The sequence below is a fragment of the Cibotium barometz genome, chromosome 25 (genome assembly GCF_041138505.1).
Source record: "Cibotium barometz isolate CiBa-2024 chromosome 25, ASM4113850v1, whole genome shotgun sequence".
Taxonomy (NCBI): Eukaryota; Viridiplantae; Streptophyta; class Polypodiopsida; order Cyatheales; family Cibotiaceae; genus Cibotium; species Cibotium barometz.
Genome location: NC_141070.1, coordinates 23,804,789 through 23,819,264, shown reverse-complemented (window position 1 = coordinate 23,819,264; position 14,476 = coordinate 23,804,789). Strand labels below are relative to the sequence as shown.

The 14,476-nt window shown below is 45.5% G+C and overlaps 2 protein-coding genes across 2 annotated transcripts in view; both read right to left on the bottom strand.

The window, feature by feature from the left end:
- LOC147624370 (zinc ion binding protein) overlaps nucleotides 1-13,352 on the bottom strand; it is a 130,184-nt gene extending 116,832 nt beyond the window's left edge. The window contains exons 1-2 of the mRNA XM_086819359.1: nucleotides 13,145-13,352; nucleotides 12,555-12,718 (exon numbers count right to left, since the gene is read on the bottom strand). The gene's annotated coding sequence lies outside the window, so the exon portion shown is untranslated. The remainder of the gene's footprint in view (nucleotides 1-12,554; nucleotides 12,719-13,144) is intronic.
- On the bottom strand, nucleotides 701-3,265 carry LOC147624371 (uncharacterized). The gene is made up of 2 exons (XM_086819358.1): nucleotides 988-3,265; nucleotides 701-830 (listed from the first exon to the last, which is right to left on the bottom strand). Exons 1-2 carry the CDS (start codon nucleotides 3,260-3,262, stop codon nucleotides 793-795), a joined length of 2,313 nt encoding a protein of 770 aa, XP_086675484.1. The 5' UTR covers nucleotides 3,263-3,265; the 3' UTR covers nucleotides 701-792.
- Nucleotides 13,353-14,476: the final 1,124 nt, after the last annotated feature.

The following is a 14,476-nucleotide window of genomic DNA, read 5'->3' as shown; positions in this document are numbered from 1 at the left end:
CTGCACCCAGAAGATAGTGCTTCCATATGGTCAATGCATGAACCACTGCCAATAGCTCCTTCTCATAGATCCCCAAAGAAAGCTCCATATCACGCAAACGGCGGCTCTCAAATGCCACGGGGTGTCCTTCCTGGTTTAGGACAGCACCTAAACAATCTCCACATGCATCACATTCCACAAAGAATGGCTTGTGCAAGTCAGGAATGATCAACACGGGCCCAGATATGATTGCATCCTTTAGTGAATAGAAAGCTTTGCTTTCCAATGAAGTCCACTGAAAGGGGACTTTCTTCTTTGTCAACTGATGAAGAGGGGCAGCAATCAAAGCAAAATGCCATATGAACCGTCTATAGTATGAGCATAACCCAAGAAAACTACGAACCTCATGCACTGACTTGAGTTCAGGCCAATTCTTGATAGCCTCAATCTTGGCGGGATCCATTCGTATGCCATCTTGAGAAACAATATGCCCAAGATAATGAATTTCGGAGAGGAAGAACTCACTCTTCTTAGCATTGATGTGAAGTCTATGCTTTCGGAGTTCTTCAAAGACTATGGCCAAATGCTTTCTGTGCTCTTCTTCACTCTTGGAATAAACCAAGATGTCATCGAAGAAAACTCCAGTGAACGATCGATGATCTCTAAAAATCCTGTCCATCATACGGTTAAAAGTGGCAGGAGCATTTGTAAGACCGAAAGGCATAACAAGATACTCATACAAACCAAATGCTGTCCTGAAAGCGGTCTTATGCACATCCTCTGGTACTACCCGTACTTGATGATATCCACTCTTCAAATCAATCCGGCTGAAATATGCCGAGCCATCCAATCTATCCAAAATATCATCAATGCGAGGAATAGGAAACCTATTCTTAATGGTTAGCTTATTTAGAGCCCGATAATCCACACACATACGATAAGAGAGATCCTTCTTCTGCACTAGAAGTACGGGAGAGCAATACGGTGAAGAGCTAGGGCGGATCAAACCTTTTTGCATGAGCTCATTGACTTGCTTCATGATCTCCTCCTGCTGTGATGCACTCACACGGTATGCCGGCCTATTTGGTGGAGAACTGCCAGGCACAAGGTCTATACGATGATCCTCCGGCCGTGGTGGTGGTAGCTCCCCTGGAAGTGAATCTGTAAAGCAATCTTCATATTGTTTCAAAAATTCCAGCCTATCACATGTGAGAGAATCAAGAGAATGATCAACATGGTCTACTCTATCACGAACAAAAATCATGTACGAGCAAAGACCCTTTCTCATGGCTTTATTTATTTGTATGTGTGATACAATAGGGATAGAATTCCCTTCCACACCGGCATCAATAACATGCTCTTTGCCCCTATGCATAAATGTGATCCGGTTGGTCTTGTAAGCCTTGCGAGGATCAAGACGGGAGTGCCAAGGCTTTCCAAGCAATACATCACACCCATTTAATGGTGCAATGAGGAAGTTCTCATGGTCCAAATATCCCTGAATATGCATGCGAAGCTTGCCAATAAGAGGTGTGACCTTGACTTTCTTGCCAACAAATGCACTTCCGGCCTCAATCTCCGGTCCTATGTCATCCACACTAATGCCCAATGCTGTAGCCATTTCCAATGATATGAAGTTGTCCGTGGCACAATCATCAAACATAAATAATGCGGGTTGATCTTTGAGCTGTCCCCATGCCTTGCATACCATCCTATCCAAAGCATCATGGGCTGTCCCCCCTTGTACATCGGGCACCATATGCACATTAACCTTGGTTTCCTTTGCATCCTCTTTGCCTGCTTTCTTTGGGCATTGCCGGACCATGTGATCTTTACTACCACAAGAAAAGCACTTACCGTCACGTATATATTGCACCCTTTGTTCCGGAGTAAGTCCATAGTTAGGCCTTTTGTTGGGACGCTTCTTCTCTGAGGTACTTTCAGCTTTTGGAGCTCCCTTAACTTCATTGGAGTCCCTTTTAGGTGGCTGTCCACCCTTATGCAGATTTGGGACAGCCTTGTCCTTCCCCTTTTGAGCATGTCCATCTCTATAGTTTTGCTTCAGCTTTTGCTCCAATTGCTCGGTGGCCAAAGCAGCTGAAATGAGCTGTTGTAGAGTGTGGTTTGGGTACAACTCCAAGCCCGATTGGTAAACCGGTTGGAGTCCCGATTCAAACTTTCTCTTGCGTTCCTCATCATTTACCTGCATAATAGGGGAAACTTCCAAGAGTGTTTTCCAAAACTTGGATACATAAGCATGAACTGACTCACCTTCATTCTGCTTAACCCAATCCCACTTCTTGCGTATGTTCTTCTTGGCATTAGGGGGTAAGAATTGGACATAGAATCTAGTTTTGAATTCAGCCCAAGTGTCCACGGGAGTGCCTGAGAGCTTTTCTGCAAGCCACCAATGAGCGGCCGTGCCCTTCAAGAACATGCTGGCATGCCTCACCTTGGACTTTTCTGAAAAATCCTCATCACTAAAAGCAATGTCAAATTGGGAAACAAATGACATAACCTTGGAAGCATCAAACTCACCATGATATGTCTCGAACTTGACGGATTTGTCCCCGGCTTTGAATTCCTTTTGCTTATGAACATGATGCTCATAATCCCCATGCGTCCTCTTGATTCCACGTTCATGTGGATCAGCCCTGGCATCCATAGATGCTCCTGCATACTTAGGTGGCATACGTGGACGTGAACCATGTGCTGTACCTGCATGCATGTGTGTAACCCCACCACTTTCTCTTGCAGCATAAGCATGATCCGGAGAGGATGTGGAGATGGGAGCATGAAGAAATGGCTCTTCACGGGAGAGTTCAACAGGTAAAGTAGTAGTACGGGGATGTCGGTGCTCTCTAAGCCCATGAGAAACCTGCAATGATGAAGAATGAGGCTTGTAACGATCATCTCTAGAAGTAATGTTACCTTCATAGGCATGGCTATGCCTCCCATGTAAGGTAGAATCACGTCGGGATGTAATGGAAGGCTCCTCTTTGTGGACAGCAGATTTCAGCTTTGGAGAGGCTATCCCAGGCATGTCCACCAATGGAGATCTCTTTATAACAAGCTCCCCATCCTGGCCCTGCAATACATCACCCTTATCCACTAAGAATGAAAGAGCTAGCTCACGAGGTTTCAGCCCTGATCCACGAGCCAAAGCTTCAAAGTCTTGAAAGACGGTTGCCTCCTTTTTCTTTGCATCTAGCACTTGTTGAATGTGTGGGTCCTCACGTAGGCTGGCCAATTCCATCTCCCTGGCATGGAGAAGCTCTCGCATACGCTGAATTTCAGCATTGATGGCACTTGGCTCTTGCTCTTGCTCCTGCATTTTCTCCTTGCCACGGGACGGCTGTCCCAACCATACATGATCACGGGCATAAGGCATCCGTCCACTTGCTTGTGTTCCACTGGAGTGCCCCTTTGAATTTGGCACTTCCTTGCTACTTGCTTGGCTAGCCATAATAAGAGTAAAGTCACTAATGGAGAGTGGTCAGGAAGCCTTTGGATCGTCTCCCAATGTAGAAAAAGGAAGATCCGTGCTCTGATACCACTGAAACGAGACCCAAGCAGGGGTCACCCCTTCCTGGACTCACTTCTCCAATTAGCACTTTAATATACACTCTTAAAAGACAATAGCACAAGACAAAATAGCAATAAAAAGTAATTAACAACTCTGAGCATAGATAGATGACACCACACTGAGGCCGGAACGGCCGGCCCCCCCCCAAGGATTGATATTATTACTTGGGAGAATTTGTTAGAAGTACACAGGCCCAAGGCCAGATTTCCAATAAGCAATGCACAATGAAAAACAAAGTATCAAACCCAAACATGTTTGTTGATGCCGAGTCTATAGTCACCAAGGGCTGCCCCGTCCATAGCACCTTCCAGAGTCACACTCCGCGTGCAATCCACCCGTCCCTGGCACTACGGATCACGCCGTGCCAGTCCTAGCGATGGGGCACCCTCACGGAGTTGACTTGGTGAATGGAAGAGGAGTCCAGACATAGGAGAGCAGGAGAATTCCTCATTCTTCGCGATGAAAATCTTCTGGAGCCACCGTACAGCCAGTAGGAAGAGTGAAACAACTTGGGCCACTTGTAGGGAATACGTATGACCTAAATCCACGCGGATTACCCCACTGGTCTGACCTGAATCACACGTGGGAGTGAAGAGGGCTCCTGCTAACTGTTTTGAGTACACACGTGAGAGAAAAAGAGAGCTGTCCAGACCTGAATCCACGCATGGAAGTGAAAAGAGAGAAGCTGTACCATTCAGTCCATGGGAAAAGGGTTCCAAGGCTGCTGTACGGCCAGAATCAACAGGCAATGATGATTTTTGTACTTCCTGTACCTGCTGTACCTACTGTACGACCAGAATCAGCAAGAAATGAGGGTAATATACCTGCTGTACCTGCTGTGTGGTTCAGTCCTCAAGCAATAGATGGAATAGGAGCTGTACGACCTGTTTCATGAGAATATTGAGTGCTCCAGCTGCTGTACAACCTGTTTTCCCTAAATCCCAGCAAGCAGTTGTGTTTTTCTCCTTCAAAATGCAAGGGAGAGGGCTGGAAGTGAGGCGCCTTCCTCCCATGCAAAGGATTGGGTGTGGTAGGTGGGGTAGGTGGCCAACCCCCACCCCACATGCTATAAAAGGGTGCCCAGGCCAAAAGAAGGTGCCCACACTTATAAAGTGTCCACCTACTTTTAATGAAGTATGAAACCTGTAAGTTATAAGACTTATAACTTAAAACTCTTATTAAAATAAGGATTTCCCACCTGTTCACACGCCACAAAACCCGTCAGAAGACAAGGCATTCCACGGCTCACGGGAGGGCGTCCCCGACCCCTGAGCTAGACACACATGTCAGGCATGCAAACGAAACCAGTTCACGCGAAAACATTTTAAAGGCAAGCAAACATGAGTGCACAATGCAACATTGTTAAAGGATAATCTCCGTTCAGGTACTTGCACAATACTTGACATTTCCGGGCACAAACAGGCCCACCGGAAAGTCAATTCCAGGTACACACACAGTGTACAATCCACCCGTCCCTGGCACTACGAATCACGCCGTGCCAGTCCTAGCGGTGGTAATCCAGAAACATACACCATGTGCAATCCACCCGTCCCTGGCACTACGAATCACGCCGTGCCAGTTCTAGCGATGGAGCACCACTACGGAGTATGCTCATCCAGAGCCCAAAGCTCACACAAGAAGATAAGAGGACCATTAGATAGCTCAATGGTGACATCCGCCAAAGTAACCAGGATGAGAAGTATTAAAAGGGTTTCCATGGATAGATGGGGGAAAAGAAGAAGCAGAATCAGGGTATGGCTGAAAATTTGGGTGGATGGGAGCCGAATGTTGAGGCTTAGCTTTCTTCTCAGACCCTTGCTTCCGTGGTTTAGAATCAGCTTTGAAGTTTTGTGGAAAACGTGAGTCCTTCGCGAGTTCCATTAATCCCTCCATCAAGCTTTGCATCTTTGCTTCATAGGTGGCATCATCATCTTCAGCTTCTGGCATATCGGAAGGTATTTCTTGCTCGCTTTCCTCATCTTCATAGAAGTAGTGTCCTCTTCTGAAGATAAATCCTTCATCTCCACACTAGTTCCAGCCATAGAATTAAATGTGTCGACCACAGGCTCGCCCCCTTGAAAAAGTTGACAATGAATCCCGGCAATGGAACCTTGAAAACCGGCCTTCAGAAACTTGACAGGCGGTGAACACACTTAATTACACCTTAATCGCTTTACAAACTAGAATATTAAATTTGGAAGAAGAAGAAAATAAATAAATAAGCGGAGCTAGAGTGCTCCTGCACAAAAGACCAATTGGCCCCAAAGCGTGGCGCCCCCGCAGGTATTTATTTATAACTCAAGGTCGGCGTAGCCCTTGTACAATTCCCGAGAAGATGCCTCCTTGATCCACGGGGAGATCTTCTAGCTTTCACCCAAGATATGTTGTGGGATACAAGAGCCTTGGCCCCTTATTTATACAAGTTTGGGGGAAAAAGCTATGCTTTTCCCCCTTGGGAAAAATCTAATACAAGAGCTTTTTTCCCAAAAACTATAACAAAAGCTTTTCCCAAGAAACTATCGCATAGTTCTTTTTTTTCTCTCTTTTTTTTTAATAACAAAAAAACACGGCACTTTGGTGCATGCGCGTTTTTTTTCGAAAAGGAATCCCACGCTTTTCTTTTTCGCGTTTGGGCTGCCCGGCGTTTCTCCATCGCTTTTTTCCCTGCGCGTTTTGCTGCCCAACGCCCACGCTTCACTACTGCCCGCCTTGCGCTCACTGCACGGCTTCACTTCTCTCTCGCTGTATGCGCCCATAGGGCTGTTTGCTACATGCCGCCTATGATATGCCTGCAGCCAGCCGCCACTCACACGTGCGCTAACAGTACCTGCAGTCCACCCTTCGCTTCGCTCTCTCATCACTTGCAACCAGCCACACATCAGCGCCTTTACCTGCCACATCAGCGCTTGCGCACGTGCAGTCAAGCCTGTGCAGCCAACCGTACCTGCACACGTGTCATCTGCCACATCACCTGTGCCACGTGGCTGTGCCATGTCAGCTGCCTTCCATCAATGCGACATGGCAGTACCACCTGTCGACTGCCTGTACCCAGTTGAACTTGCAGAAACACATTGAGATTTAGTATCACTATGTTCGTGAACGGATTCTTGCTGGAGATTTGCGTTTGGAGTATTGTCCTTCCGTAGAGAATGCTGCAGATTTGTTCACCAAGCCGGTTTCTCACACTTCCTTCGCTCCTCATCTTCGGATTCTCGGAGTTTATTCAGCATCTGGTGCTGAGAGGGGGTGTTAGCATATTCATCCCCAGATTCTGCTCTTTTATGGTGCCCATTTGGTCCCTTTTGCATGGCCCTTGCTTGTGGGCTGGCCACCCCTTTTTCTACTATTTTTCTGGGATTTTTCCCAGCCTTTCTGGCATTTACCAGTCGGCCATGTCCAGTAACTCCTCTCGGCCTGTTTTGCAGCTCCAGTCAGCCAGCATTCCCTTACTATAAATAGTGGGTGCTGGCCTCTCTTTTCTCATTCAGTCTTGTACATATTCTACTCCCTCACTTATGAAACTATCTTTGTCTCTTGCTTGGGACTGTTTTGCTTCATTATATTCAGCATAGTTCTCTCCATATCTCTCTCTCTCTCTCTCTTGCACTCTCTGTTCAGCACATTCTAGTGCCACTTTGCTTCCGCTCTGTGCACTCTTTCATACAGGTCGACAGGAGCCATTTCTTGGAGCAATAAAAAGCAGAGTGAGGTGATATGGTTGCGGAGATTATTGGAGGAGCTCGGCTGTCCTCCTACCGGATCTACTCTTCTTTGTGACAATCAGAGTTGCATGAAACACAAGGTTCTTGGCAATGGCGATGCAACTCTGATTGTCACAAAGAAGAGTAGATCCAATAGGAGGACAGCCGAGCTCCTCCAATAATCTCCGCAACCATATCGCATCACATGCAGCATAACAAACTGCACGGTACTCCGCCTCGGTAGAGGAAAGTGCCACAGTAGGCTGCTCTTTACTGCTCCAAGAAATGGCTCCAGAACCAAGTGAAAAAACACAACCAACGGTCGAACGCCGTGTATCCGGATCTCCAGCCCAGTCTGAGTCAAACCATCCAACAAGTGCGTCCTTGGCCATAAAAGATGCCAAAATCCAGAGTGCCACGCAAGTACCGAAGAACTCTGAGAGCACACCGCCAATGCTGCTGACGGGGTTTGGATGAGAAGGAACTCAATAAACTGACTGCGAAGCATATGTCCAATCGGGAGTAGGTCAACCATACCAAACATCTGACGAGAACCCGATACTGTCCCTGGTCAGTCCCTGGAGAAGCATAAAGTGAAGAAAGCTTCTCACCAATATCCATAGGAGAAGATACTGGTTTGCATCCAATCATCTGAAATCTGTCGAGAATCTCCTGAGTGTACTTCTGTTGAGAGAAGAAAATGCCCTTCGAAGTCTGCCAAATCTCAAAGCCAAGAAAATAATGCAAGAGGCCAAGATCCATCATCTCAAACTCTGTCTCCAAAGCATCCATAACAGAATGAATCCGCACAGAATAAGAACCTGTAAAGATGAGGTCATCAACATAAACCACAATGATAACAATCAACCCCCTCTCAAGGAGGATATAAAGGTTCGAATCTGCGCGAGAACGGCGCAAGCCGAGCTTCTGAAAGAACTCATCAATCTGCTGGTACCAAGCCTGCAGAGCCTGCTTCAGACCATATAAAGCCTTCTTCAACCAGTACACATGATCCTGTTTGCTCGGAACAACAAATCCTGGCGGCTGATCAATATAAACCTCCTGTGTAAGCTCTCCATTCAAGAAAGCCGACTTGACATCCATCTGGAAAACGGGCCATCGATGATGTCCTGCAAGTGCAAGAACGGTGCGAATGGTAGTCATCCGGGCCGTCGGAGCGGTCTCATCGAAGTCGACACCAGGGCGCTGAGCATAACCCTTGGCAACCAACCTCGCCTTGTGCTTGTCCAAGCTGCCATCAGCTCGGAACTTTGATTTGAAAATCCAACGCACACCAATCACCTTATGCTGCAGAGGCCAAGGCACCAAAATCCAAGTGCCATTCCGTTCGATAGCATCCAGCTCTGCCTGCATAGCACAACGCCAAGGCTCATGTGAAAGAGCCTCGTCTACAGAAGTGGGATCAGAAGGACCATTAATGATTGTAGACATAAGAGCATAATTAACAAACATGTTGCCCTCATGAATTTATTTCCCTGTAACTCTAGAAGAACGCCGAAGAGAACCAGGCGGAGCAGCAGAAGGAAGCTCACATAACCCAGAATCACGAACTGTTTGATAATACCAACCAGGTACAAATCTGCTCAAACTCGCCCGAGGAGGAGCAGGGGCATCATCATCTAACTGAGTATCCTCAGCTAGAGGTGTAACAGAACTAGCGGGAGCAGGAGGAGGAGGAGGAGGAGGAGGAGGCGGAGGTGAAGGAAGAAGAAGCTCACCACCCCCCTCTGAAGATGTAGCAGTCTCGTCGAACACCACATCACGGCTCACAACAACTTTACCGGCCTGAGGATCATAAAGACTATATGCCTTGGACACACTGCTGTATCCGAGAAAAGTCATGCACTGAGACTTCGAGTCCAACTTGGAGTGGTGCTCCTTAGGCACATGAACATACGCCATACACCCAAATATCCGGAAATGAACAACGGAGGGCTTCTTACCATGGAAAGCCTCATAGGGAGTTTTACCGGGAAGAGCAGCAGTAGGAGACCTGTTTTGAATGTAGACAGCAGTGGAAGCCGCCTCAGCCCAAAAACGTCGAGGTAATGAATAATGCTCAAGCATAGCACGGGCCATCTCCATGATGGTCCTATTCTTCCTCTCGGCAACTCCATTCTGTGATGGAGTATATGATGTAGTAAGCTATCTCCGAATGTCATGTGTCTTGCAATATTGCTGAAACTCCTAGGATGTGAACTCACCCCCTCCATCGGTCCTGAGAGCCTTGACCGAGTGACCGGTCTCTTTTTCCACCTCAGCTTTCCAATCACAGAAGTGCTGAAAAGTCTCATCCTTGGTCTTCAAAAAGAAAACCCAAGTATATCTGGTAAAATCATCCACCATCACGAGCATGTACGCCGCCTTACTCAAAGACGCGGTACTCATAGGACCACATAAGTCTGCATGAATGAGAGCAAGTGATGTCGAAGATCTGTGTTCCAAGACCATGACTGAGAAGTCACAAGAGCAAGTATACGCCGAGTACCTGCTAAGAGAAGAATGCCATCATCCTTCTTGGGTTGAGACACCGCCGTTGAGGAAGAGTTCTTTGCTGCTTCATCACGCTTCTTCTTGTGACATTGGGGTGACTTGTGACCCTTCTTGCCACAATAATGACATTCAATGTCCTTATTCTTTGAAGATTTGTTGTCTTTATCCTTGTCGAAATCCTTGGAGTTATTGTCAGAACCCCCTTTTCCTTTCTTTTGTTGATTCTTCCCTTTATCTCGTGCTGCCAAAGCTCCATCAGGGCCACCAGAGGGGCCAGTCCGCTCCTCAAAGTGAGATTCAATCTGCATAACGGAGGGGAGAACTTCCTCCCAAGTAACTGGAACACGACGAGGAGAAGAAACAAGAGACTGAAAGTATGCATCAAACCTCTCTGGAAGTTTCCACACGTACCAAGAGTGCCACCAAAGCCTGCAACACCACAAACCCCCTCTGCAAAGGGGAAAGGCCACTGGAGATGAAAACGCAGCACAGAAGGCTGCTGTCTTGTAGAAAACAGGCCGCCTATGTCCAATCTCCAAGTGGGAAGAAAAACACTGATCAGAAAACGCCAGATGGCTGCAATTGGAGAAGAAGCCAAACTGGAAGAGAAGTGACCAGAAGGTGCTGTCCAGAAAACGCAGCAGCAAGGGCTGTGGATCTGGGAGAAAACGCAAAGGAGAAGGTGCTGAAAACAGGGCTGAATCTGGGGCAGCAACCACAACCTGCCCAGCTAAAGAAAGCCTGGCTCAACTCCACTATAACAGCTTCTTCCAAATGCTCAAAAGAAGAGGGGCTAGCTACTACTCAGGGAAGATATCAATGTCTGCCTGGCATCCAAGATAACAAATTGGAGTGTCCCTCGAGACCCATTGAAAAGCCTCAACTAGACGCCAAGTTGGGGCAGGCAATGAGCCAACCCAAAATCCACACAACTTGTGCCAATTGATCTGCACTCCGAATGCATGACAGAAGATCTCTATCGCCTTGGCAAATCTCTAGAGGTTCCCCCCGTCCCAAGACACGTATGATGCTGTGTCATTGGCGAACACCGAATCAAGCAGCTCCTCCTACACACAGATGGGAAGACACAGTCCATGGAGCCCAGTCCCCTAGGCGGAGAGAAAACTACTCATGGCCTTAGCGACAAATAGGAAGAGATAAGGTGCTAGAGGGTAGCCCTGTCGGACCAAGCGAGAAAGCGGAAATCTGTTGGCTTTGGCTCCCTGAATAAGAACCTGGCTGTGTGAAGCCAGGTAGAGTCCCGAAACACCTCGGACCCATTCTTCCAAAAATCCCATCTTGCACATCGTTCCCTCCAGAAAGCCCTAATCTACTCTGTCATAGGCTTTCTCAAAATCAAGGAGGAGAACAATAAGATCCTGTTGAGGCGTCCTAGCCGAAGCGATCGCCTCCCAAAAAGTGAAGATGTTGTCCCGAATGCTCCGATCCAAAAAGTGACGATGCTCCCTGGTTGGGTCAACCCCATAGTCCAAGCATCGGAAAGTAAAACAAGAGAAAAGGGGAGTATGCCAGCCAACGTACTGGCCTATGGATGGGTGGGCTGGATCAGTCTGGTGCTTTCCTTTTGCAAGTTATATGATGATGAAAGTTCTTGAAAGAACCTTGCATGAGCATATTGCACAAAATATAGCATACTTCTATGTGCTTTGTCCGTGCATTTTTTAGCAACGGCAATAGCACTCTAATATCTGTGAGAATAAGTACTACACCACTTTGTCTAATCTCCATGTCTCTCAACAACCTCCTCGACCATGGCTGTGAAGACTACTCTATACTCAGCTTCACATGAGGATGTAGCCACAATGGATTTTTTCTTGCTAAGCCAAGAAACATGTGAGTAACCCGACAAAAAACAATTTCCACCTGTGGATTGTTGAGTATGAAAGTCGTCAACCCAATCTGAATCATTATATTCAAACAAGTGAATATCACCTCCTTATCCAAGTGACTGCGAACCGACTCTGAGCCCTGGAGGTACCTGAAAATCCGCTTCACAGCTTTTGAATGTGAGGTGCATGGGTTGTGCATGAACTTGCTCAATAGGGAAAACACCATAAGATATATCCACTCTAGCGTTGCATAGATAGATCACACAGCCTTACTATAAAGAGTGGCATCTCTGGCATCAAAGCTATTGAGCTTGAGGCTTGTCTTAATAGGAGTCACAATTGGCTTGCATTCCTCATAACAAACCACTTCAAATTCCCATTGATGTACCTTGTTCAAGACATAATAATGCCATCCTCTTTTTGGAGCAGAGAGGATAAAGCATGTACCATACATACAAAGTGTTAATCAGCAAAGTAGTAGAAGCATCAAGCTGGGAGAGCTCTATTTTGCAACTTCAGTTTGTTCAGTTTTCAAGACATAGCTACTTCATCTACTTTTGCCCTGCCATTGCAGTTTTTGTTCTTCCAATTGCAAATGGGTGAGGTCTTCATGGATAAAACTGTTTGTTTTTCACAAAGTGAACCGCTTCCTAAAAACTTTTGTTGTTTTGAATGAACTTGATGATGAAACACCACTCTCCATACACTGAACATTTTAGTAATTGTGAACATCATATTTTTATCCAATTCTTTGAGAAGAATTGGAAAAGAAAAATTTGAAGGCTTGTGCTCCTAGTTTCCATGGTTCCTTTCATACCCCCCCAAAAAAAATAATAATAATAATAATAATCACTTGCAAAAAACTAACTGACTGAGGACATGATATTACAATTTCCAGAAAAACATGAGTAGAAAGCCACCTACCACGTTATGGCGTTCAGGAATGAAGTCAGTAAAACCACTCTCCAAGTCCACGAGATCCCCGGAAACGAATGAGAAATTTTGCAGGGGAACACCACCTTCTTCCGAGAAGTCTTATGCAACACTGCCAGGAAAACCCCAGCAAGCTGGGAAATGCCTGTTTTTCCCTGTAGCAAATGTTATGCAATTCACGACAGAGCAACAATATCCAGCTTAACGCAAGCATTAAAAGTGCAACTAATGCAGTCGAGCCTACAATGTACTGTGTACCACATCGGATGTATGCATGCATGCATATATGTATGTATGTATGTGAGTGTAAGTGCTTTCATAAGTTGCTAACCCTAACTACCTTCTGATTTCTGTTGTGATTTGAATCTCATCAATTACCCTAAACCCACTGTATGTATGCATGTGTGTGTGTGTGTGTGTGTGTGTGAGAGAGAGAGAGAGAGAGAAGGAGGCCCCAAACACATAATTAATGCTCCTAAACTGCCCCAATTAATGCATCAGCGCTCTCAGGATTGAATTGAACTGTCAAGGTTAGATCACAAACAGGATTGAAGTGTGAAAAAAAATGTGATGAACTATACCCATTGAGATCCAATAAACGCCTCTGAATCAGAGTACTCCAGAGCACATGCAGCTGGAAAATCGACGCCTTTAGAAAAAAGAGAACGCTTTCGCCAACAAGCTTAAGAGGCCAAGCGTGGCGATCTTTCGCAGACTTCTTCAGCTACGAAGGAAGCGAGGTGTCCGCCCAAAGTAAAAACTGTGTGGGACCTTATGTGTGCTGGTATAGGACCCTATTTTTTTGTTTTTGTTTTTATAGGACCCTATTTTTTTGTTTTTGTTTTTATAGGACCCTATTTTTTTGTTTTTGTTTTTGTTTTTTTGAGCCAGGTCGGGCCGCTAGAGCTGCCTTGTGCTTGGACTTGAACAGAGAAACGCTTTTGTATAGGACCCTATGTGCACATTCATGTATGTATACACGTGTATATGTGTGTGTATATCTCTATGTGTGCAGGCCTACACATTTCCCTGTGTTGGGTTCAAATCTACCCTCCTGCCCGTAGTGGACAATGATGGCATTCTACTTAGAACATACTTACACTTATTGTGTACCTACATGGACACTAGACTCCCCACCCCTTGAACAATCATAGAGTCAATCGATCCCTCTCACGCTACCTAGATAGGCCCCCATTGGGTCAAGAATTGTTCTATATCTAACCTCAAAGATTATTGGGTGTAGGAAGCAAGCACGGAAAAATGTCGCACCACTATTCTTGCATTTGTTTTTCCCATTGGAAGCTTGCCAAAGTGTGTATACATACCGATCTATGCTATATTGACAAAGAAGATCTCATATTTAATTTAAGAACTATGTAATTATAGCATTTGTTGTGCTTGATATTATTCGCAAATAATTAAAACATAATGGAAAATAATATCAAGCATTTGTTGTGCTTGATATTTATTGGCAAATAATTAAAACATAATGGTAATAACGTTCACAAATGTAATTATTAATTTTTTCTCTCCCAAATACACTTATTCATATGTTGAAATTTGAGATTCATTCTATGATAGCCCCACCAATGGACCTAAGTAGATTAACAACCCATTGCCCCTAAAAATTATAAGGATTGTGTGAAGGTCTTATTTTCATCTTTTAGGTACTTCACAAGTTAGAGTGGCAATATAAGGTAAAAGGATTGGTGTGAATGCCCTAAAAATTATAAGGATTAGTGTGAAGGTCTTATTTTCATCTTTTAGGTACTTCACAAGTTAGAGTGGCAACAAAGGGTAAAAGGATTGGTGTGAATGGTCTTATTTTCATCTTTTACAACTTCACAAGTTAGAGTGGCCATAAAAGGTTAAACTTTTTAACACAAAAGTGAAACACCATTCAAATACAAGAG

Bases quoted from the DNA above. Each gene is read 5' to 3' on its own strand.
- LOC147624371 (XM_086819358.1), bottom strand. From the start codon at position 3,262: ATGCGAGAGCTTCTCCATGCCAGGGAGATGGAATTGGCCAGCCTACGT. The intron at 831-987 runs GTTTGATCCGCC...TATTTTGGATAG, and splicing joins CAATGAGCTCATGCAAAAAG to ATTGGATGGCTCGGCATATT.